The sequence below is a fragment of the Tenrec ecaudatus genome, chromosome 15, assembly GCF_050624435.1.
Source record: "Tenrec ecaudatus isolate mTenEca1 chromosome 15, mTenEca1.hap1, whole genome shotgun sequence".
Lineage (NCBI taxonomy): Eukaryota > Metazoa > Chordata > Mammalia > Afrosoricida > Tenrecidae > Tenrec > Tenrec ecaudatus.
This window is the reverse complement of record NC_134544.1, coordinates 101,357,187-101,383,380: the sequence shown is the minus strand read 5'-3', so window position 1 is coordinate 101,383,380 and position 26,194 is coordinate 101,357,187. Positions and strand designations below refer to the sequence as shown.

The 26,194-nt window shown below is 39.1% G+C and overlaps 1 protein-coding gene across 1 annotated transcript in view; it reads left to right on the top strand.

Annotated features, from left to right (window-relative positions):
- Positions 1–15,777, top strand: part of LOC142427647 (small ribosomal subunit protein RACK1-like) — a 29,283-nt gene extending 13,506 nt beyond the window's left edge. The window contains exons 2-3 of the mRNA XM_075532821.1: positions 14,303–14,420; positions 14,709–15,777. Coding sequence (XP_075388936.1) covers positions 14,303–14,420; positions 14,709–15,756 — 1,166 coding nt within the window. The 3' untranslated portion in view covers positions 15,757–15,777. The remainder of the gene's footprint in view (positions 1–14,302; positions 14,421–14,708) is intronic.
- Positions 15,778–26,194: the final 10,417 nt, after the last annotated feature.

Sequence of the window (26,194 nt, the reverse complement as noted above, 5' to 3'; positions counted from 1 at the left end):
TTATATCCGTACAATTGTACCTGTAGACGCCTCGATTATTAGAGGCTGGTTTCCATCGACAGTTATTCAGTTGAGTCAAAATAAAATTTCGTGAGAAACTTGTAGCCTAACTGTAAGATAAATGAAAACTGAAGATCTGGTAGCTAACGACAAAAGTTTTCAGATATGTTGAATAAATCCTTTAAAAAATGATTTCATTGGGGGCGCTTGCATATATCATAACATAGCTTAATCACATCAAGCAGTATTGTACAATTGCTACCACAGTCAATTTCAAAATATTTTCTTTATTCTTGAATTCCTTGATATCAGACCCCTTATTAAACACCTTTTTACTGTTTTGTTGTTTAAGTTCGAGTTATTGGGTTGAAACAACATTAGTTTGGAAAGAACACTTATTAACTTTCTATGAGACCAGAAATAAACTGATACCAATGTCAGATAAAGCTATTTCAAGAAAATTGTAGACTAATAGTCATTGAGTCATTCATTCTTGATACAATGTTTAATTGTATCAATATTGGTAATGGATCTGCATGAAAAAGTTCTTTAAGAACTGGAATCTGAGTCAGACATATTACTAAATATCATATACACTTGAGTATAATCCGACCCGAAAATCAGCCAAGGCACCAAATTTTACCACAAAAACTGCCTTAAAAATGTGCTGAGAAAACTGGACCTATACACGAGTCTATACGGTATATATCATGATTAATCAAAAACAAAAAATTAGCATTCAAATATACCAATTGATAGGGGGAAAACTATTCAATTAAAGAGACAGAATATATACTAAACAAAGCATGACTTTTCAAATTAAAAGGAAAAAACACAAATCTAACATGAAACAGGTCTTACACATATGCTAATATACTCATAACAAAACAAACTTTGAAAAATGTCACATATAGCAGAAAGAGATAAAAATATCATCCAACCTCAGAAACAGGACAAATATACATGTTCATTTTCAACACTCATATTAAAATTATACTGTATGTTCTAGCTAGGCCAATCAGAAAAATAATCATTAAAAAAAAAAGAAAAATGACTTTGAAGGGGAAGAAATAAAAATTCCCTATACATCATAAATTAATGTGTACATATGTAATACATTAATTAGTAAAAATAGAGGTATTGGCCTATGTACATGTATTTATATGGCAATACACTGAGGTCGTGGATGGACTTTGGACCACTATTGGAGCCCTCCCTCAACACAAGAACACTTTGTTTTAACAACTTGGCATTCTGTGATGCTCACCATTCCAACATGATTGCTGCAGGAAAAAAAATGGGTGCACAAGCAAATGTGAAGAAAGCTGGTGGTGACCAACTAGTTAAATAAGCAGAGAAGCAACAAGCCCACATGGAAGAATCACACCAGCCTGTGTGATCCTGAGGTGTCAGTGGGATCAGCTAAGTGGTATCAGAAGACCCAAAACAAACACACAAAACATAGAGATCCAAAACGCATCTGTAGACAATGGGACATCCCATCACAGAAGCGTCACAAAGAAGGGATGAGTCAACCAGGGTGCAGTATAGCTCCAATGAAACACATTATTCCTATAGTTCCTTGAGATTTCCTCACCCTCCACTATCATGGCCCCAGTCTTGCCTTTCACTTTGAGCTACACAGGAGCATGTACACTGGTACACATAAGAGCTTACCACATGTATACCAATGATAAAACCCTTTAAACTGGCCATAACACCTGCCTCTTAACTCATGATATTTATCTCCCAAATCTATCCCTTGCCTCCTGTTCTTGAACTGGGAACAGTGATTAATCCCAGGACCTAGATTCTGATCTTAAGTACAGACGCTGACTCTAGCACTCTAAATCCCTGGAAAGAACCCCAAACCAAACCCATCAACAAACTCATGTTGTGAATTATGCTTGTGGAGGTGTCTCCTCTCTCACGTTTTACCTAAATGAAGTGGACTGCTGTAGGTAGACAGGCAAACCCAGGAATCAGACATATATTGTCTCTTCTCAGTTAACTTTTATATCATTTGCATATGGTTCATTACACTTGGCAAAATAAAGTAGTATATAAATGTTTAAATATGACAATATCATGACCAAGGGTTCTCAAAGCTCTCGTGTGGACCTGTTTTACTGTGTCCTGCCCTCAAGGAGCCTTCTCTGCTATTAGACATATGCAGGGATGTGTTCCCATATAAGCAAGGTGCCCAAGGGCTCAATTATACTATGTTACTAATTTGTAGATCACAACTGTATTCTCCCTGGAAAATGTGGTGAAGCTCATATTAAAGAAAACAAGTTCATTATCGGTTATTCTATCATCCATCGAAACCCTCCATCCCTTTATTCCCAGGTGATCCTATTCTCACAAGATGGAAGAGGTAGCAAATTAAAGGTGCTTACATTGGAAACATTGTCTCCATTTTTCAAAACGAACAATTTACCTTTTACTCAGACCTAGGAAAAAGGTTCACAGGAATACTTTGTACATCCCCTCTCAGTTTGAGTTGGCAACCCTAAAATATCTGTGTCCATGGCTCTAGATTCCTGTGAGCCAGGAACTTAACCTCACAAGACATCCTGCACAAGTGGGTGCTGTATCTTCACCCCCAAATGGAAAGATGTCAATCCCACATACACCCTGTGTATCCAGTGCCAACAAGTCCCTCTCTCCAAGCACATTGGGGCTCTCCACTCAGAGAAAAGAGAAGTCCTGAAAAAGTTACTCATGATAAAAACAGCGGGTCAATCCCTCTTTCACCTAATGGGCTAAATGCTGGGGAGACATCCTGGGTGCATGGATATCTAAATATATCCTGAAATGCAAGGGAGACCAAATGTGGACAAATCAGCAACTAAGTTGTCATTAGTGGGAGTTTCATTATCTCTACTTTTGGCACAGGACTGAATGCCTTTGAGCTTCCAGAGGCAAAAGTCAGGGTTCCTCTCTGAAGCCTGTCTTACATACATACTGGCTGAGGATACCTCCCCTGAGATAAGTCCCCCTGCCCATGTTCCAGGCCCGCTTACCTTCCAGGAAGCACATAATATCCAAGCAAGGTTGATCCACTACACTTTTTCTTTTTGAGATCCTGCCTCCAGGTCCACCTGGGTCCTGAGAGTAAGCTGGGAAATCAAGAAGAAAAGGCTATAGACAAATGAAATGGTAATCACTTGTAATTACTTCAGCATGATTAATAATAAATCAGTAGGATCTATCTTCCTTGAACCTTGCTTATTGGAATAGCCATCCTTGGGTGAGTCCAGCTGAAAGCAGAGTGGACCTCATATAGATTGCTTTAGGTTGCTGCAGAGAGGCCTTCTTAAGTAACACATGGCAGTCCTAGAACACCTTTGCTCACACATACACTCACACATGCAGGAAAACACTCATTAAACTGATAAAAAACAAGGACTTAACCAGAGAGAATCAGGAAGCTATGTGAGAGTAAGAGACCATGGATAATATTTAACATCAAATAAGGGTACACCTACCACCCACAGCCTAACACCGTGTTCTGAATATTTGCTCCATTAGAAAATGTAATCTTTGATGAGCTTCTTTCTGTTTATATACATTATCAGACTAATTTTGTATGTTAGTAAATTAATTCTTTGTCTAACTTTATTCTTCCTTGATCGACCATGATTGTCCCTTAAGTTTTATATATGGCTTCTCTCTCTTCAGGCTTGGACAGCTTAAAATTAGTCATGTTCTAAATTTATGAGTACTGAGAGAGAATTATAACATGTGGCAGAGCATAATAACCAATGAAAACCAATTAACTAATTAATTATGTCTTTTTAGTGTGCTGCTTATTTGAGGATATTTTAATTAAGGGGATTCACAACTAATAGTAGGTTATTTTGTATTCACAATGTCAACAGTGTCTAGGGGTCCTCCAAGATTTCTTTCTGGGAAAATGGATATGTTTATTCATAAGGTATAAGTAAGTAACATGTAAATATTGTGGGTTTTTTCACTAAGAAAGCCCAGAGCAATATACTTTATCAATAAAACACATATTTTAAGCCTTATAGTTTCCACATTAAACAAGAATTCCTTTCCAAATTAGAAAACATTTTAGTTGTATAAGTATTATTGGCATGTTCAAAGAAATTTTTAAGTCAATATATACCCAATATGTAATACCAAGTTTAAAAATTTTTAAGAAGATTGACGCCAGGACAATTCTTAAAGTTTACATTTAAACTGGAATTAAGGTAATCCGTGGGTAATTTTTTAATCCTCCCATTATTTGGCTGTAATCTATGAGTATATTTTAGCACCTATAATAAATACAGTATTACAATGAGTGAGTAAAATAATGTACAATTTATGAAAACATTTCTAGCCTTCTAAAGGCAGCAGCTTTAACCATGTTTAACCACCACAATGACTCCCTTTGATGACCCAGTATCAAGTTTGGAAATCCCATTGAATACCCTATGAGACAGTACACATTTACTGTGCCAACATGGTTAATGAACACATGTGGGATTAAGTGAAGGGTGGAAAGATAAATGGCTCGGCGAGCCTCGCCTTTCTTGTCTCTTGCCTTTTGATCATCGGACCAGTGTGTGGCTGCCTTGCTTGCTCTGTGCCTCAATTTGCAAGCTACACAACCTGTGGGACACCTAACCCATAGACTGTGTCACTTTAATTTGAGGTTCCCGCAAGACCTGTATTGCCACACTATTGGAATTTATATCTCTTGAGCTGGGGACTACCAGACCCTGTCATCTGGCTGACTGTTGGTGACCTACCTGCCTTGTTGTTTGCTATACAGAGGACTACCCAGCGGCCTTAAAAACTTGAAGAACTGCCAGTGTTTCACAGCTGTCTCACCAGAGTGAGTTGCACTGTGCCATTTATACTGCTTTATAGATTAATTAACAGTTTATTTCTTATGGTTTCTATATCTACATAAATACATATATAAAATTATTAGTGTTCTGGTTTTGTTTCTCTAGAAAACCCTGTCTAACATACCCTATTTAGGAAAACATGTCTGCATGTGTTCTTATGGTCAATAACTTTTACTAAGTGTGTATGCTTGCCTCAGTGAGATTTAAGTGCATGCACTTAATTGGGGAAATGTTTGTAAGAGAGAAAGTGCAGAGAAGACCATGGAGGCTGGAGGATCACTCAGCTAAGACGCCAATCTTACCCTGAGAAAAGGAACAAAAAATGAGAGGTAGGAAAAACTTTCTTAAATGTCAGTGTAACCCAACAGATGTCCAGTAAGTTGACCAGGTTACCTCAATACGAAATCACCTATTAGAGAACCGCCTCCTTTATCATAGACAAATTCCTATGCTTCGTTTATATACTAGTCTTGAATTGCGCTTTGGCTAGTCCTGAGAACTCCAGTTCTCCGCACAAACATGCTGATGCAATTTAGAAGCAATGTTTCTTCCTTGTCTCATTAAGCTCATTGTGGTTGGAGTGGAATTACATTATTAGGTTTTATCATGTTGTTGTATTTTTATATATGAAAATGTGTTCATGTTTTCTAGTAAGATACATAGATATATAGGATGGTTTTCCTTCTGGATTAGGTTGAAAGAAATGTTTCCTCATTAGTGACATTCTTATGTGTATTAGTTACAAATGTTCCCAAACAATATCCTGCTCCTGTTTCCTGGGGGCTTTCATTTCATTTCCTGAAGACTGTCTCACAGAAGGCTCAATCTCTGTAGTGGGTGCTCAGGATCAAATATGCACAGGAACCAGACTCTGAGGCAGGTACAGATGAGTTGCCAGGGTGGGTTTCCTGTTGTGCTCACGGAATTCTCAATCTCTTATTTACCCCTAGGGAACATCTCTTTATTATTATTTTCCATGTCCTGAGACCTATGAATTCAACTTTCTCACTTCTTATAAATTAAAATAATCCTGTGTGAACTGTTTGCCTTCAGAGATCCTCACTTCTGTCAGAGCCGATATTCATTTAAGAGAAAGTATAGAAACTCATGACCAGAAAAGAAAGCGTTACCTGCAGGTCTGAAGGGAGTTGTCTCACTTCATTAAGAAACAAACCCTAGACAAACGTTTGCCCTTAGAGAAATGCTCAACTTGCCATGCAGAGGCTGCCAGTGAGAGAAGTTACCTTGTATAATGTTATGAATCCTGTAATTAGGGAAGAACTTTTTTCTCTGCTTATAAGCAATCTAGGCCACATGCAGTAGGCTAACCAGATTTTGCCATTCAGTGTGTTTTTTAAATACAGCTTTCACCAGAGGTCCCATCAAAAAGACTGATTTTGAGGACCTCACTGTGTGAACTGGACTTTGCCTTCAACACACCTGATGCAGGAGAAAAGACCCTGAAACACTCCTTTGGACTTTAACCAGAAGCAGCCAAACTTGAGAGGAAGCAGAGGATTACTATCCTCAGGTCCTGGACTTTGGATCATTGGGCATTGGTTCAAATCTCTATTGCTTTGATTTTACACAATGATAAACAACTTGGAACTTCCTTATACTGGCCGTGTTCACATTTCCTTTGCTGTCTATGATGTCTCAGTTCAGAAAATGGTTTTGCCTTTTCCTGTATGTCACATCCATATTGTTTTCAACAGTGTTCTGCCAATGAAATTTGGAATCCTTATAAGTGTACTTTTAGAGGTGGGGGGAGTGGGGAAAATGAGCAGCAGATATTAAGGGCTCAAGTAGAAGGAAAATATTTTGAGAATTATGATGGCAACAAATGTACATATGTTTTTGACACAATGGATGGATGTATGGATTGTGATAAGAATTGTACGAGCCCCCAATAAAATGATTAAAAAAATAAGTGTACTTTTAGTGTAAAAGTCTACAGGAATTCAGATTCTACATCATTGGCCAAGTTGTTATTGTTCTTACAAATACCAAATTTACCATATAAATTCTTACATTATTTTCAAGCTGATAATGCTGCCTCTATAGTGGACCATAAATGTATACGTATACCTTAGATGCATGCAAGTATCTTGAAATTACATTTGATCAAAGCTCTCACCTAAGAACAATTTGTTCTTCTCATGTGACTCTGCTCAATACTCAATCCCTCATTCATGGATCACTGCAATGTAAGTAAATGGCAATGTGTGGCGAACAGATTAGATGGTGGCCAGTTATCAGAAAGAATAGTGTCTAAGGTCTTAAAGCCTTGTCCAATGACAAACATCCCTCTAAGTTAGCGGTTCTCAACATGTGGTTCGTGACCCCTTTGGGGGGGTTGAACGACCCTTTCACAGGGGTCACCTGATTCATAACACTAACAAAATGTCAATTATGAAGTAGCAATGAAAATAATTTTATGGTTGGGAAGTCATCACAACACAGATGCTTCAGCGAGCATTGGACACATGGGTTTCAGTTGGACTGGGATGGGATGTTCTCTTAATAAAATTTTACTTCGTGATGTATAGCTCTTTCTTATGCAGCTGAGCATCTATACTTTCATATTACTAGACAACCCAGCCTAACACCGCTTCCCACCACACTGGTGTCAAGTGAGGGAGAAAAGGTGTATCTGACATACTGCTCTTGGAGAAAGGCACATCACAAGGAGTCTGGAAAGATAATCAACACTTCCCTGACAGCGAGCCAATGTTATATTCCTGTAGGAATTTGGATTTTTTGGTGGGTGTGAATCTTATTTATAATAAAAGTTTCATGTTAAACTTGTAGAAAAGAGTGTTTACAAGGCACAAGGCACACATATTCTTTCTGAACTAAAGAAGGTCAACACATTTAAAACATGTAAGGAAACTTAGTAGACTTGTAGTCACACTTGATATAAAAAGTTAATGTGATACTAAGAGCTTTATATTCACGGGGAAGGCATGACATGCATGCCCCTGAGAGAAAATTCCACTTGATTATTTAAGAAAGTATTCCCATTACTGAGCCCAAAATATTGGACTAGCACTGATGAGAATGACTTATTTCTGTTTAATAAAAATATTCATACCTACTGAGGCCAGATTGTTAAAAATTAGCATCATCACATGACTATAGAGTTTCCTCTAAGAAAGGACGAGCAATGCCCATTCTTCCAAGAAGTCCACAACCACCTCTCAAACATCTACAGTGTCCTATAACATCCCATATATTCTGGTTCAGCAAGGTACCATGCACTCCAATATGAAAGGAGGGAAGATGGCCATCCTGGGAAATTGAGACTTCACATGGGGATTAGACACATGGGTCTGTATTCTACTAAGGATTTCCATCAGGGTTTAGCTCATCCCTTCACTCACTAGACTCACTTACTCACTAATTACACGCTATCTCAAGTACTGCATTCTTTTAGCACAATAAGCTTATCTCTGCAGTTTGTCTGGGACAAACTGCAATCTCGCTCCTTTCTATATTTATGGTTCAGAATAGAGAACAGTCAGAACACATAACATAAGCCAGACAAATGATCAAAACTAAAACCCCGATTCCACATTCAAATCATCTCTTTCATTGGAGGGGAGAAATTCACCTCCTTGCACAGGACCAACCAGAATATTTATCAAAATATGAAACAGAGTGAAAGCAAGGTAACAACTAGGCTGCTGTGCTTCTTCCATGTGGGCGTTGTTGCTTCTGAACTAGATGGCTGCTTGTTTATCTTCAAGCCTTTAAAACCCCAAACGCTATATATATCTTTTGATAGCCGGGCACAATCAGCTTTCTTCACCACGTTTGCTTATGCACACATTTGTATTCAGTGATCATATCAGGAAGGTGGCACCCATTGATATGATATTTTTTTCTTTGATGTCTGATACCTGGTCCCTTCTACACCTTGTGACCACAAAGGCTGGTGTGCTTCTTCCATGTGGGCTTTGATGCTTCTGAGGTGTTGAAGGGATCAGGTATCAGGCATCATCAGAACAAAAAATCATATAATTGTAAATGAGGGTGAGTGCAGACTGGAGACCCAAAGCCCATTGGTAAGCAACTGTACACCCCCTTACTGAAGGGTTGCAGGGAGGAGACGAGCCAGTAAGGGTGCAGGGTAGCAACGATGAAACATAGAACTTTCCTCTAGTTCTTAAAGTGCTTCCTCCTCCCACTATCACGATCCCAATTCTACCCTACAAATCTGGCTAGACCAGAGTATGTACATTGGTACAGATAGCAACTAGAAACACAAGGAATCCCAGACAGATGACCCCTTCAGGACCAGTGGTGAGAGTGGTGATACCTAGAGGTAGAGGAAAGGTGTAGAAAGGGGGAAACGATTACAACGATCTACACATAACCTCCTCCCTGGGGGATGGACAACAGAAAAGTGGGTGAAGGGAGAAGTTAGACAGTGTAAGATATGACAAAATAATAATTTTTGAATCATGGAGGGTTTATGAGGGAGGGGAGAGTGGGAAGGGAAGGGGGAAATGAGGAGCTGATATTGGGTCTCAAGGGGAAAGCAAATGTTTTGAGAATGATGATGGCAACAAATGTACAGATGTGCTTGACACAATGGATATATGTATGGATTGTGATAAGAGTTGTATGAGCCCCCAATAAAATGATTAAAACAATAACAACAACAACTAGGAAACACTGCAGAATTTCTCTTTTTCCTTTTAGCTTCTCATTAGCCATTGGAGAACTTCTGGTATGAACTAACAAAGTAGCAACTCAAGGCCCTGGATTTATGATATCCTCTTGAAGAATTCTAGGTGACTAAAAGCTGACACATTACCTCATGAAAGAGATGATTAATTGAGGGAATTATGAAAATTTCTGTAGTGTTTCTGTTACACACCTACATTTCAGTCACTGTATGGTTGCACTCTTGAGTATTTTGTAGCTTCATGGAGACAGGCCATGGTATTGAAAAGAGAAACAGCAAAGTGAAAGATAGGTAACAATAGAATACAGATATCATCAAAAGTTTTCCACTCTGACACACAAAGCTACTGTAATGCAATTATTATAGACCGCTCCCTTCAAAAAGTACCTGGATATTCACATGAATACACACTAAGGTTACATACTGAAAAAAAAGCAGGAAATGAAAGTATCCCAATAGCATGCCCTTCTATTTTCTGATTGAGAAACTGTAGTTAGATTCCAGTTTTCTTATAAGTTGACTGAACTTAAATACATAGTACTGTTAAACTGTGCAAGGATCCTAGGACTTATACACCAGGCTTTGAGATGGTCCACTCCAAGATTTTTTCCCATTTGCAGACATGGAAGGCAATTAGTTGAACATGATGTGGGACTCTCTCCGTTGTGGGACTGAACTCTATGACTTGTCATACATTTGTTCCCACATTTTTTCAGGACAGAAAGGTCCCTGGAGAAGGACATCATGCTTAGTAAGGGAGAGAGAGGCAAAGAAGAGAAAGGCCTTTGACAAAATGGATTCGCACAGGGGCTGTAAAAATGGGTTCACACATGGGAACATTTGTGAGGATGGTGCAGGATAGGGCAGTGTTCCTTCTGTTATATAAAAGGTTTTATGAGCTAGAATGGACATGATGACACCTAACAACAACATAGAAAAGGCTGTACTCTGATGCTAACAGTTCACAGCATAGCCAACTGAATATATCATACAGTGACACGAGCTGCCATGGTCACTCTACAATTCTGCTATGACAGTGTAATGTAGATATAGATCCAATAAGTCTTTCAAGAATTTCGTACACAGCAATGCATCAGGTGACATATTTTAAAGTCTCCACAAGTCTAAATTCCATTCCTTTACGATGAAAAAAAATCCCAAATGTAGTGCTGTCAATTCTAACTCATTTTGACCATGTAACAATGAGTGAAACTGCTCATTAGTGTTTCCAAGAATGAAGATCTGCATGGGTGCAAACAGCCTCATCATCCTCCTTTGACGTGGCTGGTATGCTTGAACCACAGAGGGTATGGTCAGCAACCAATCAATTAAACCAATGAATCAATAGGGTCTCTTCCATACAACAGTTCATGATAAAACATTGCACTTATTCAGCCACTACAAATTTGAAGCAATTTCCAAAAAAGATTTTGCCACACTAGCTTTTAGTCCTCTTGTCTCTTTTAAGCAGATGTTGCTTCCAATTGAAACAGGTGAAGAAAGTCACCAACATTAATCACAATTTCAGTATTGCTCAAATGGTAACTTGTTGAACTGGGTCAGCATGCAGGCCCATGTGTCTACAATTAAATTCCTGGCAACTACATTTCTGTTCATATGCCTATAGTTGGTTATTCTGTCAGTCATAAATTACAATTACAGAGATGATCTAGAGGTCTTCTGTGTAGTACAAAGAGGAAACAAAGAAAACAGCCTATTCAATTCAGACAACTAGAACTCATTTCCCTGGAAAATCCATGAATCTCAGATAATACTGCTTACCTCAGGCCCATTTATCTGGCTCTTGCATTATTAGGTTGATTGAGGTAATATTAAAACCCAGGCAAAACAGACACAGCATTGAACACATCAAAACAAAACAAGACCAATCTGTTCTGAGAGGGCACACCATTCCAGAACCAATGGAGTTCTACCCTGGACACATGAGGTGACTGTGAGTTGAAAATGACTCCACAGCAATGAACAAGAACAAAACCACAATGTTAAATGGTTATCAATTGTATGAGAAATGCAACAGAGATGGAGCTTAAGCAGTAACACATGCATATTTATATTAGGGAGCTTGTGTACGGATTAACACAATGATCACTCACTTTAAGACACACTAGCCCATGAACCCTGGCTTGATAAAAAAAATTCTAACAACATAGAAGGGTTCTGTGATGAGTTTAAAAATGCACATTTAAAAAAAAGAGAACCTGATGCAAAGGGCTTAAGTGGAGAGCAAATGCTTAAAAAATGATTAGGGCAAAGAATGTACAGATGTGCTTTATACAGTTGCTGTATGTATATGTATGGATTGTGATAAGAGTTGTATGAGCCCCTAATAAAATGTTTAAAAGAAAGATTATAGTAAACAACAACAACAAAAACACATTTAGGTTTCAGTTGCTCAGACTTCCATTCTCAACATAAGGGCAAAATAAAGCTCCATTGTCACTCACCAAATGAAAAGCTCATTAGCAATTAGTTTACATGAAAATTCCCACACTGGAAAAATAAATGGATCATGAAGAAGCACTAGCAACAAAGTAAACCAAAAAGGGAATAGTTACAAGAAATGCAAATGAGGACTTTCAAGTTTATGATCAATATGGGAAGAGCCCAAAGCCACCATTCCAGTCCCAAAGGAAAATGCTGACCATATTGAATTCAGAGTACTGAGATCACAGTGCATGGTTTTGTTCTGTTGTACATTAAAAAAATAATCAGTCATTGAGCCAATTCTGGCATATAGCATCCCATATACACTATAGAACAGCCCCTGTTTGTTTCTGAAACTGCAGCTCCTTAAGGGAGTAGGAAGCCTCATCTTTCTACTGCAGAGCAGTTAGGGGTTTGAATTTCTGAACCTGTGGTTAGCAACCAAATGCATAACACACTACATCACCATGGGTGCATAGTATTGCTATGAATTGGAGAAAACTAGATGGCAGCTAACAACAAGAAAGGCTTTCTTTTCAATGAGTCTAGTTGATTGGTCTACTTAGCACCCAGAATAAACAACTGTCCTAAAAATGAGGGGAGGCACACATAGGTATTCTCTCACCTGATTTCTACTGTGTTATCATGCTGTGTATCTGCCTATAGGATCCTTTTGTCTAGTGGTGGTTTTCATCTTGTGCCATTAGTCGTCTAATTAATTGAATTCATTGAAAACAGTGATTTGAAGGATGTGATGGAATTAACTAAGGGAATAGCCAAAAAGAGTTTGTTCCAGGAGGGGACAATATCTGACCACAGGGGATCAGGAAAGAGTATATTTCATGTTTTAAGGATAGTCAAATCTCAGGATGATCAGATAAATATTAATAAGGATGAATGGTGTCAGAAAGGTATGATTGAGACTTCAATGAAGAAATGAATACAAAAAGACTGAAGTCAATAAAAAGGTAGCATGTTCCAAAGCAACTGTCCTCCACAAACTGATTAGTTTCCAAAACTGTCACACACAAAAATTTCTTGCACTTCACAAGAGTCCACAAAAATGTGGATTTAATTGCATTTAGCCTAAATAACAATAAATGGTAAAGAATAAGGCCTGGATTGGTCCACACATAACTCCCTGCCATCACGTCTAGTACAACTCACGGCATAGCTATCAGAGTAGAGCTTCCTATAGGACTCCCAAGCCAGTGTATCTTTACTGGAGCAGGCAGACTCATCTTCTCCTGCACATTTGCAGCTCAATGTGTAACCCACTGGACAAAAGGGCTCCTTTGTTCATATATTATACACATTACCCAATCAAGTATCAATACAGGAACACAAGAAAGGCCAACAGAAAAAGATAAGCAGCCCTAGAAAAGGCCTACCAATTTGTAAGGGAAGCTAATTCATGACACATCAGGCTCTGACAGCAAGTACTCACACTTTAAGGTGTGGGTCCCTAAATGGAAGTTCCTGAGTAGTACCAACTCACCAACAGCTGAGTGCTCAGTTACCAAACAAAAGATTGGAGGATGAAGACAACACAGAAGTACCTTAGAAGAAAGATATGGCAACCAACTCCTAAGGTTAGCCACTGAAAACCTTACAGCGTATAGTTTTACTCTGGAACCACATACAGTCACCATATGGAATTAAGTGGTAGGCAAAATGACTGATATTTATCAAATTATTATCTAATTTGGAGAGTCTATTCCTATGCAAAAATAAACTCCAAATAGATAAACATAATTATGATCATGTAAAACTATACTACTTTAGAATTTAAAAAATAATGACAGCAGGACAGAGAAAAACTAAGATGAAAACATAAGAGGATAGACTGAAAATTTCATCTGTATTAACATTCAAAACAATTTACCAGAAGGCAACAAAAAAGAGTAAGAAGATATGCAATGGATGCATGTATATGATTGTGATAAGAGTCGTACAAGCCCCAAATAAGACAATTTAAAAATAAAAAAGAAGATACAAATATCCTGAGGCAATTTTACAAAGTTTATAAATCTGCTGTAAGTTGTCAGAGAAAAATAAACTAAGTGTGCAAAAATATGAGAAGTCTTCTCAGTAGTAGTTTTAAGAGATTTGAAGTACAAAATCAAACTAAGAAATCACTGTACACGTGGATCACAAGCCCTTAAAGTACTTCATCAGATAAGCAAATGGAATAACTATACATGCACATTTTGGGCAGGAAAATATATTAAATACTTCGGCTCTTTTAGTAAATTTTAACTTGGATATGATGTTCAACTCAACAATTTCCTCTCACCAGAAAGTGATTTCCCCAGAGCAACAGAACTTCAGAAAGGAAATGACGAGAATAATGGCAGTAACATTCACAAGAGTAAAATTACATTTGAACCACTTGAATCCTTGAAGCGCTACAATAGGTAGGTATAGCCTGGGCCAATCACACATTGGAAACTTGTGTTATGAGTCAACACTGATAGACCAAAGACAAAACAACCAACATGTGAAAAACTCAAAAGCATTCTGAAGAAAATAAATCAATGAGAACCCAGACACAGTTTATCATGGAATATACAGAAAGCTCAAAAGAGGCAAAACTAAACTGCAGAGTTTATGGATTAAGACATGGGTGTCACAGTTATGAATATTTCTTGGACATAAAATAGTCTCACGGGATAGCTAGGTTACTTGTCTTAATATCATCCAAGCTTTTGTTTCCACGCTGAACAGCAGCAGGAGCTGGTGTGGGAGCTATCCGGAGCCATCCTTGTCACTGCTGCGACCCCCGCACCCGCTGCCACCCTGACTGAGCAAATGACCCTTCGTGGCACCCTCAAGGGCCACAACGGCTGGGTAACGCAGATCGCTACCACGCCACAGTTCCCCGCCATGATTCTGTCTGCTTCGCGAGATAAGACCATCATCATGTGGAAGCTCACGAGGGATGAGAGCAACTATGGCATTCCCCAACGTGCTCTGCGTGGTCACTCTCACTTTGTGAGCAACGTGGTCATCTCTTCTGATGGCCAGTTTGCGCTCTCAGGCTCCTGGGATGGAACACTACGTCTCTGGGATCTTACAATGGGCACCACCACACGCCGCCATGTTGGCCATACCAAGGACGTGCTGAGTGCGGCCTTCTCCTCTGACAACCGGCAGATTGTCTCAGGCTCCCGAGATAAGACCATCAAGCTGTGGAATACTCTGGGCGTTTGCAAGTGCACCGTACAGGACGAGAGCCACTCTGAATGGGTGTCCCGTGTGCGCTTTTCGCCCAACAGCAGCAACCCCATCATCGTCTCCTGTGGCTGGGACAAGTTGGTCAAGGTGTGGAACTTGGCTAATTGCAAACTGAAAACGAACCACATCGGCCACACAGGCTACCTGAACACTGTGACAGTCTCTCCGGATGGATCCCTCTGTGCTTCTGGAGGCAAGGATGGCCAGGCCATGCTGTGGGATCTCAATGAAGGCAAGCACCTTTATACCCTCGATGGAGGAGACATTATCAATGCCCTGTGCTTCAGTCCCAACCGCTACTGGCTCTGTGCTGCCACTGACCCCAGCATCAAGATCTGGGACTTGGAGGGCAAGATCATTGTTGATGAGCTGAAGCAAGAAGTGATCAGCACCAGCAGCAAGGCCGAACCACCCCAGTGCACCTCTCTGACCTGGTCTGCTGATGGCCAGACTCTGTTTGCAGGTTGCACAGATAACCTCGTGCGAGTATGGCAGGTGACCATCGGCACCCGGTAGAAATGTGTGGCACAGCTTTTTTGAAATTCAAAGACTGGCTTTCTGAAAAAAAAAAAATATATGAATATATATATATATGTATATATATATATATATATGTCAATCTTCCAAAAGTGTAATATTCTACATTCTACTTTGGAGAGTCATGTCTGGGATCTTATCAGCTGTGAGTGGCCATCTGAGATAAATTATTGGTCTTTACTCAACTGGCATTAAAGTGAAAGATAGAAGTCAAAGATTCAATGAAGAATCTAGTCTACATTATCGAGTCTGGTTTTATCTACCCTGAAACCAGAACTAGATGGGATTGTGCAGGTTACCATGACAGATCATTCTAATTAAGTTCTGGACAGAATGGGAGTAAAATGTCCAATAGTATATCAAATTCCTGAAAAAGAAAAACAAGTAAACAAACCAACAAACAATGAGTTGAGACACTTTTTAAAAAAATCATTTAAGACACTCTTTAAACCTTGAACCCAAACTAGCCTCTGCAGTCACCTTTTAGCTAAATAATGGATTGGCTCATAAGAGTACTTTAAGAGTGCCTGTGAGTACTTTCCTCCACTAAAAAAGTTAATTCTATGAGACCAAAGGACAATTATTTTTAAGTAGAGGTGAGGATGAAAGGGAGCAGGGAAACTAGATTAACTAAAAGAGAACAATAAGAACAGAAATGCTGAGATGTTTTACAAATGATGAAGAATGTAGCCAATGTCACTGAACAATTTGTGTAGAAAATGTTGAGTGACAAAACACACTGCTGTCTAAATTATGACTGAAAAACCAAAATAAACAGTCAAATGGTAAAAACAAACAAGCAAACAAAAACCTCCGAATGTGTGGTAGTTATAGAATCTGTTATCAATTTGAGAAGATTAATGGTGAAGGGGTGGAGTCTAGCCCATCAATCAGGTCAATGAGGCCTCTGTGTGGGCATGGCCTTCTCCTGATTCTGGGAGCCCTGGTATTCCTCCTTTAAGGTGGAAACACTCTCTCACTGCTCACTCCCTGGAGACATTGCAGCTGAGAAGACTCATGGAACTAAGCTAGTGTCCTGAGCTGGAGAATCACGTGGAGACCCCTTGTCAGCACTGAGATGCTTATAGTGCCACCGGATCGACAAGACTTCCTACCCATTGGCCTATGATCTTTCTGCATTTGGTGTTATTCCATGTGTTTTGTGAGTCTGAAGAAGACTTTATAAATTGGAATTGGGCAATATGAACTAATGTCAGACATATGGACTTGATCTGGACTGGGGCTGGGACTGTTTTCTCAATATTCAATTGCTTTTGTATATAAACCTTTCTTGTACACATGAGTGTCTATGAATTTGTTTCTCTAGTCCACCAGCACTAACACAGATTGAAACATATTATAAGAGCAATAATAATAATAATGTACTGCAATAAAAACTTCTCAAAGGCATATAATCATAATCTCCAAGCAGGTAAGAAATGTGATCACAGTAGAACACTGGAAGGACAAAAAAACCCTAATGGTTTCTATGTATTAGCAGGGATTTCATTTCCTATAAATGAAGAATGGATAGTTTATGGACCTCTTGTTTATCACATAGTTGACAATAAAAGTGCTAAAAATAGTATAATATAAAAGAAATAATATAACACCTGAAAGCTCCCCATTTTCATAAAACTTTATTTCAGAGAGTTTTTATAGCTAAATTTTGATTAACTCATCTTGGAATTTACATTTTTATTCACTAGATTATCCCTGATGGAAACTGTGGTGAGCTGCTAACTGCAAGGTCAGTAATTCTACCTTGTCCTTCAGGGTCACTATAAGCTGGAATCCACTGGTGGAGTGGGTGTCTCTGGGCACTTAAAGCTGGGTTTGCTAATCTATGGAGCTGGAACTGAGCACCTTTGGGTTGAGGCTCAGAGCAAAGTGGCAAATGTGTTGTGCCTTTATCAGTCCCAAAGAACGCTGTTGCATGCCCAGATGACACAAACATGCAGGCATGTTACACAGGAGATTCACATGTCTGCTCACTTGTGCATCCCTGTTGCAGGAAGAGGAGATGTTCTACCTCCATGAAGAGCGCTAGCCTTGGACACACACGGGCAATTTTCACCCTAGCTCTCAACAGCTGCTGAGTAGGAATCAACTAGACAACAGTGAGTTGATTTCCAGCCTTCATGCTCAGCCCAACCTCAGATACATCCTTAATTTTTCCATTTAATATGGTAGTTTCTACACAGCCCGCAACCTGAGTGAAAAATACAAGGAGCTTACTGGTAGCCAATCCTTTATGCCACGAATGCACAAAAGGCCTTCAAAAAGGTCATGACCCTTCCATGGTAAAGGTTATGGAATTTATCCATGAACTTTTTGAATTCACTGCATATCTGTTCCTAATATTTTATGCTAAACAGAATAATGTAATAAATCTTTGATAATTCCTCAAATATTGTACATCTTAAAAATCTTTGGGATGCCTTTTGATCTTCCATGAAAACTCAGAGTATTAAGCATTTTACATATAGCATCTCACTTCAAGATCTATTAAAGTTGATATTAATTTCATTCTCAAGTTACTGTAGAGTCCAGTTAGGTTACAGTATATCTGTACAATTCACATAGAAACTTGTGAGAGCTGGAAATTAACAGAAGGACTTTATTTTTCTGAGTCTTGAAATTTGACAGATTCAAGTGTGTAGTTTCTCATGTTATAGTTAAAAAACTCAGCCTTGGAACTGATCACAATGATTTACATATAACCTCCTCCCAGGGGGACAGACAACACTAAAGTGGGTGAAGGGAGACACTGGTAAGTGTAACACATGAAAAAATAATGATAATGTACAAATCATCAATGGTTCATGAGGGGAGGAGGGTAAAAAATGAAGAGCTGATACCAAGGCCTCAAGTAGAAAAAAATGTTTTGAAAACAATGTCATCATATGTACAAATGTTCTTGACACAATGAATGTATGTATGAATTGTGGTAAGAGCTGTACAAGCCCTCAATAAAATTATTTTAAAAAGAAAGAAAAAGCAACCACAGTACTGACTTTTCAAAGTGTGTGTACAAGCAAGCATGTGTGCCTTGTTTAGTTTTTTATGTCCCTGAGCATTACAAATGGTTAACATGGATAGGTGTTCATGGAAAGATTGGACGTTTGTTTCTACTCAGTCAGTCTCCAGGGAAGAAAGACTGGGTGATGCACTTTGAGAAACCTGTCACTGAAACCCCTCTGCAACATCCCTGTGCAATGACACACATGGAGCCTCCAGGAGTTGGTGTGGATTTGATGGCATCTGCTTGGTTTGCTTCATTTAGAGAGATAGAGAATTCTGGCTTCATTTGCTACCTTCAAGGCTGGCACTTCAAGGCAACCAGCAGCTCTGTAAGAGGAAACGAGACTGTCTACTCCGGTATAGATTTTGAATCTCAGACACCTATAGTGGAACACTGTGAGTCAGAATTGACTTTGTGGCAGTGAGTTAGTTTGGGGGCTCAGAAACAATGAAGGGTTCTACAAACAGCTTGCACTGCACTGTTCAACTGAGGATTGACGGGTTAAACAGTCTGCATTACTGTGGAAGAAGACAGGACTGGAGATCTGCTTCCACAAATGTGACACTCTGGAAACACTATGGAACTTTTCTGCTTTATAACACATGAATTTTCCACAAGATGGAATTAGCTCCAAGGTACCAAACCAAAGGGAAAATTAAACATGATAGCATATTCAAGTCTATGTATGCACATTGGCATTATGTTGAAAATATAATTAAATAACTAAAACAATACTCATTAAGAATCACCATGTCTATAATAAGAAACATGTAAGCCTGGTGAGAACTTGGCATATCTAAATTAGTCAGTGAAGAAGTCCTACTGATCCAGTGGTTAAATGTTTAGCAGCTACATGAAATGAAAGCAGTTTTGGCCCGTGATATGGCAATCTGGTCACAGTGAATAAAATTAAGCTTCTTATCAAGACCACTTGGCTAAAAGGCTACAACATTCAAGCATTACCATGCAGTGGGGCACAGAGAAAATGGTAGCTTATTTTAAATACGATCATATCTACTGTATATGAGTTATATGTCTGGATCTTGCCTTCTATTAGGAATAGTTATGACACAATTTTTTAAAATGAGGAGCTATTAGTAGGACACAGTTCTTGCACAGTAAATTCAAACAAATTGAAGGTGAAATAGTTAACATATGAAACCAATCAAAAGGATAAAAAGTATTTACCTACTTTGAATTTGGTTCCAAGAAACTGTTATATCCGGGCCTCGAGACCAATGAGGGCCACATCGAAAAGCATCAAATGAAAAGCTTTACTGGAGGCAGCTGCCAAGAAACAGGCAACAGCTAGCTCTCAATACATCTGGGCCCCAAGCACCACTCGGATTCTGGTTTATAAAGCAACACACCCTGAGTGGGTGGGAACACTTTCGGCTCCAATCACAGCTGTACACACTGACTAGGGAGATGGACCAGCTGGGAACTTCCTGCTGGTATCCAATATGGGCATGGGCAGCAGCCCACCAAAATTTTGAATCTGGTGGGTCTGGGGACCAATGCAGAAATAGCAAGCTTAAGCAATAAAAAAATAGAGAGGAGAGTGTCAGCAAGTTAGCAAATGAGACTTAATGTCCTTCAGTCAAAGTATGCAGCTGTTAGGATGTGGATGTATGGCCCACCACTGATGATTTCAAACTCAGTCTTGTGAGGAGAAGAGGTTGGGGGAATTGAGGACCAACTCAATTAAGCATAAGTTGGAAAATATAGAAGCTAAATTTAGCAAATTAACAAAAAAGTGCTGACCTTGAGAGCATATACTACGAAAATATACCAATTCTGACTCATAGTGACCCTATAGGACAGAGAAGTACTACCCTGTGGATTTTCAAAACCAAGACACTGAAGCCTATTATTTCTCCAGATTAATACAAAAAAGGACCTAAAAATAAATAATTTCTGGATTCTGCAAATCAAAAGATGTAAAAGGAAAGCAAAATTCCCTGTTTATAAAATGAGTGGACACTAAATCTGGGCCAGCATTGCTCTAAGAGTCAAAAGGGATGATAAAGGGGGTGGTGGAAAGCATTGATAGAGATGAGCCATTCACACAACTAATCTCTGAGTGGAGGTTTATTAGGGGAAACATCCCCACGTGGGGCTCTTCACACTCCAAGTGGAAAGGTATAGCATCACAGAGACCAATCTCAGGAGCTGTAGTAGAGAGTAAAGTCTTAGCACTCCAGTGAGGAAAGGGATATAGATGGCTGTGCAGCTTAAGCCTCCACTGAATTCTTTCTGATCCTTAAGCAAGCATATAGATTAAATTTCCCCAGGAGCAGAGGAACTTGGAAAGTTGATACCTTTCACCAATCTCCAGCCAGTCCAGGGGGTCCTAGAGTCAGGAGCCATGGCTTATCAATTGAGCCCTGACTGCCTGGGTCAGATGGCCCTGGAGCAATCTTGTAAAATCCTCTATCTGGCAACGAAGGTGGCTCAGTTATGGTCCTGTCCCTGCTTTTGTAGTCCCATTTATAACAATGCTGTACTGAAGTTCCACCAATCATAAACTTGTGACAGTTTCCTCTGCTGCTGTAAAAGTTAGCGTAAGTAAAGCCATTTATACTAAGCAAACATTCTGCCCCAGTCCTAAAATTCAACCACAGGCCTTACAGCATTCTCAAAAAAAAAAAAAAATAGCCCCTTGTTCTTAAAATCAGCAAAAAACTATCCTGGACCAAGAAATTGTGCAACTGCAAAGTCTGCTTCTGTACCAGCTTGATCAGCTGCGCTGCTTAACAGCAAGTTCTGCTTCTGTACAGCTCAGCAGATTAATGAAACCTTATAAAAACCCAAGTCTGTAAGCAGGAGGGAACCATCCAGCCAAGCTTTTTTTTTTCCCTTTCAGGCTGCTGGTCCTTGCGCTGATTCTTCTTCTTTTTTGTTTATAAACTTTTCTATTTCTTTCAATCTCACATCTCAGTTGTTCTGGTCCAGCTCATGTACAACACTGCAATCTTACTTAATTAGATTCTCGACTTGAATGTTTCCCTAAACTGTGCTAACGATCTCCTTCATCCAGTGACAGGTCTGTGTCTTTGTATTCTCTTTGTCTCTTTTAAAACTTAATAAATGTTCTTCTTAAATTATATTTGAGATTGGAGTTCCTTTTACTGTCTAAAACGGAGCAGAAGCTAGTTTCCAAAAGCAGAAATGGTTAAGAAAGAAGGATCATGCAGCAAGATATGTTACAGAGTAAAAAGGAGACCCAATTTTAAATACAGTTTAAAGAGAACATTTATTAAATCTTATGAGACAAATATAGCACAAAGACAAACAGATCATCTGAATAAGGGAAGCCACCAAAAGGAGGAGGAAATGGCTTCCCAGGTTCACAATTGAGATGGGAGCTAAAGAGGGATTGGGGGAGGGGCAGGGCAAAGGAAACTCACAAAAGCATGGCTGGTGGCCAATGAATGCATCACAATGACAGACAAAAGCATGGCTGGTGGCCAATGAATGCATCACAATGACAGATATTCCATCCTTAGATTGAGGGTTTACAAATGGGTCCAGGGCCTCCTGACTAATGCAGTCAGGGCAAGACTGTAGCACATGGCTGCGGTTTAGGAGACCCCCAGTACTTTCTACAGTTTGGTGACCTCCATCAAAGGCACACACACGCAGACAAACCTCCAAGAAAGACTGCTTCTCCCTGGGCTGCCTGTGTAGAGGTGAAGGTAATCCACACTCCAAAGCCTGAGGGCAATTACCTACTACCTTTGTTCCTAGGCAGAAACCATTCAATGGAGGCTTACTCTTTGAGGGGACTGCAATCTATGTGAGGATTTAATCTGTGCCGAGATTTGGGGCTGTCACTGCTATTGTCACCCTTTTGCAAAACAAGGTGCTGAGAAGTTAAACTCTAATACAGACCTCAGTCACCAAGGGGGTGACCTGATGCCTGCAAGGCTGCCCTGTCCTTTCAGTAAAGGCCACTCTAAGGTCCCCATGCTCTCATGCCCGCGACCTGACACTGAAGGGACCGGGTCCTGGCAAGAACCCACCCCCAATCACGCCTTTCTGGAGTGAGAGGTGAGGGTGCAGGAGGATCTCTGAGCAAGAAATTCAGCCACAATATTCCCGGGCCCGAAGGCAGAGGCCTGTAGCCAGCTCAGAAAGGGTTTAACTGGAAATGTCCCAGGGGGGTCGTGGCGATCTGGAACAATGGAACACCAGGTGCGGGATCTATAACGTCCGCAGGAACCCAGACACAGCTGGGGAGGCCAGGCCTGCGGGCGATTCCGCGCCGGGGATCAGCACAGAAACAAAAACTCACTCACCCGTAGGAAGTCGTGGGATGCTCACTCGGATCCTTCTCACTCAGAAGTGAGTTCTGCAGGAAATTGCATCACTTGGGGAGGGGGGTCGGGTGGTGTCTATGCGAAGGGGTGGGGCCTGGAGATAATGAGGGAGACGTGGAGGGAGGGGCCTAGAGGTGAGGCTCTGGGCCTGGAGTGGCAATGGATTCATTCTTAATCTTTTTAGGCTGGAAACCCTGCTGACACCTGTTCTCTTTGGATGGCTCTGTTTGCATTTGAAACACATTTGCATTTGAATCGAAACAACACACAAGCCCAGACAGAAAGAAGAACTGAAAGAAAAATGGTGGAAAACAAAAAAAGAAAAGTGGTGGGTGGAAGGCATGCTACCCAAGTGGAATTTCCCCAATTGACAAGCCAGCTGCTGGGGCCCCAGAGACGCACACTTGACAGCATCTGATGCCATCTGCTCCACTTGACCATCTCTCTCCTGGTTTTCACCTGAATGCCTCTCAGACTCAGACACTGATTTCAGGTTCTGCTCCCAGTGCTGCAGCACTGAGACTCAAGTCTCCTCAGGTGAGCATCAATATGGGGAATTCCTGAAAATGCCACAGTTGTCCAGTTGTCATCTCCTCTTCTTCTCTTCCCCTGCTCTCTCCCTCTCCTCACTGCTAAAGATTTATTTCCCCACAATCTGTGGGTTCTGTATTACTCTTTTTATAAGGTGTCCAGGTTTTAACATTGGTAAAGCAGAACATCATTGACAGGGGCGGGGGGGGGGGGGTGGGGGGGGGGAGGAGCGGGTGTTCTTGATTAAAAATTTGGTCTATATGGAGCAACAATAATTTGCATAGAACACAAAATAGTATTGTAATATATTTTTAATTTCAATATGAGTACAATTTACAAATATAATACATTAAAAATTATGTATAGTATTATTTTATTCTTTGGCATATTTCTCATTTGAGTGAATTGTTTAGTAGATTGCTGCTGTTGTTTAAAAGGTCATGAAATTTTTCACAAGAATTCGTTAAATTACATTTCACACATAAAATGGTTTCAATGTCTCAATACTTAATTGCGATTTTTCTGATGTCCACACTTTATTTACTGTAGAAAAAAACGCATTCAGTCACAGCATTAGTTCCTGGTAACGACAGCATCCGCATATTCCACAATTTTTAGTGCATTATTGTATGGAACATGGTTTGTTTCAAATTGATAAAATATTTCTAACCATTTGTTCTCTTTTGTGATTTTTGCTGATGCCCATATTTAATCTTTTCCTTATCAATTTATTTTTAAAGTAATGATACCTATTTTAAAAGATCATTTTTTGAAATATTACTATATGGGAAATTTTGAGTAATATGATCGAAATCGAATGATTTTTGCACATCATTCCAATTAAGTTGTTGTTTTAATGTAGCCCAATGAAAATGTTCAATATCACTGAAATGTACCATCCAGTCTTCTACGTAATCTATCCAGTTACTATAGGACTTTTTAACGTGATTCATTATATCTGCACGATTTATTGCACCTTGTTCTTCTAGCTGGCTTATACTATTACGGATAATTAATGGGAGAAAATTATTTTCTAACTCTCTTGATATTGAAATGTTAAATTATTAACTTCATTTGCTACTTCGATTACTGAAATTTTGTCACCATCAGTAAGTTTTATAGCATTTTGAAAAAGAGCTGCTTGATTGTGTTCCAACTCTAGGCAAATTTTTGAAGATTCTTTTTCAGAAAACTCTTCTAAAATTCTAGGACATTTATCCTATGATAGAAAGTAGGACTTCAAAGGATCGTATATTTTCAAAATTCTTTTGACAGCTGGCAAAAGAGCTAACCAGTGTGTTTTACTGTATCCAAGTATTTTCTGATATTCGACTTCCACAGTTTCACAAAATTCTTGAAGTATTTCAACGCACACAGTGTATATATAGAGATAAGAATATATTTTAATAACAATATTTTCCACATCTATGGGCAACAAATCAACAGCTGTTTGAATGGCATTATGTATTATGTGCACTGCACAACCAACACCAATATTTTGATTAAGGTTTTTGTTTAATTTATAAAAAATATTATTTGTTCCTCTTCTTACTTTTCCTCCAAAATTTGTGTTTGTGTTGTCTGCACAAAATGGAATTATTTTATGTTTTAAATTGGTTTTTTTTCCCAAAATATTAATAATGGAACTGAAAATTATTTCAGAAGTTTCACCAGGCACAGAAACGAAATCTAAAATTTTAATTTATTCCAGTTTCCGAATCAAAAAATCTAATAATTGTTGGAAATAACTTTATATCCTTATTAGATGCATCAGAATATATGGATATAAAATTATTTTCTATATTTTTGTTTAATTCTGAAAATGCATATGGGGAAAGCACATTACACACAGTTGCCTTGGATTTTGTTCTAGCACAGGCAAATTTTTGTTGAACAACTTTTTGAAAACTTGTGATGTAGAGTCCATACATCTGAAGGAATGATTGTGATTAACAGCATGAAAAGACATAAGTCCTTCTGCTAATGCTAATTTCTTTTCTTCATCTCCATAAGTTATTTTCCGAAAAAAGAATTTCCTGTATTTTGAAGGAAGATGCAGCAGTATTTAAATATCTTTTATGTTTCTGTGTCTCCAAGTGCTTTGAAATATCATTCTTCCTGCCGTGCGAAATAGAAAACTCACCATTACATTTCTCACATTTTACCAGGTAATCACTTTTGTTTTTTTTAATAAAAGGAAATTCACTTCTTAGATCATCATTGTATTTGCATCCTCTTTTCTTACTCATTATGTTAAAAATCTAAAAAATAATTTAAAATTATATTATACATTATTATATACATATTACTTAAAAACATATTTTGGCAGGAGAGACCTGAAGGTTCCCACATCATTCAATGCGATGCTGGCAGGAGCCCCAGCCATTCCACTTGACCCTCTTAGAATTTCAAACTGCCTTTGGGACTTGCAGGGATGTGATGTGTTTGGCTAGGCTGGAACATAGGTGGCCATTATTATTCACAGCTATATTAGGGAAAACAAAAAATATTCTATCTTATTTATTCAACAACTGTCTCC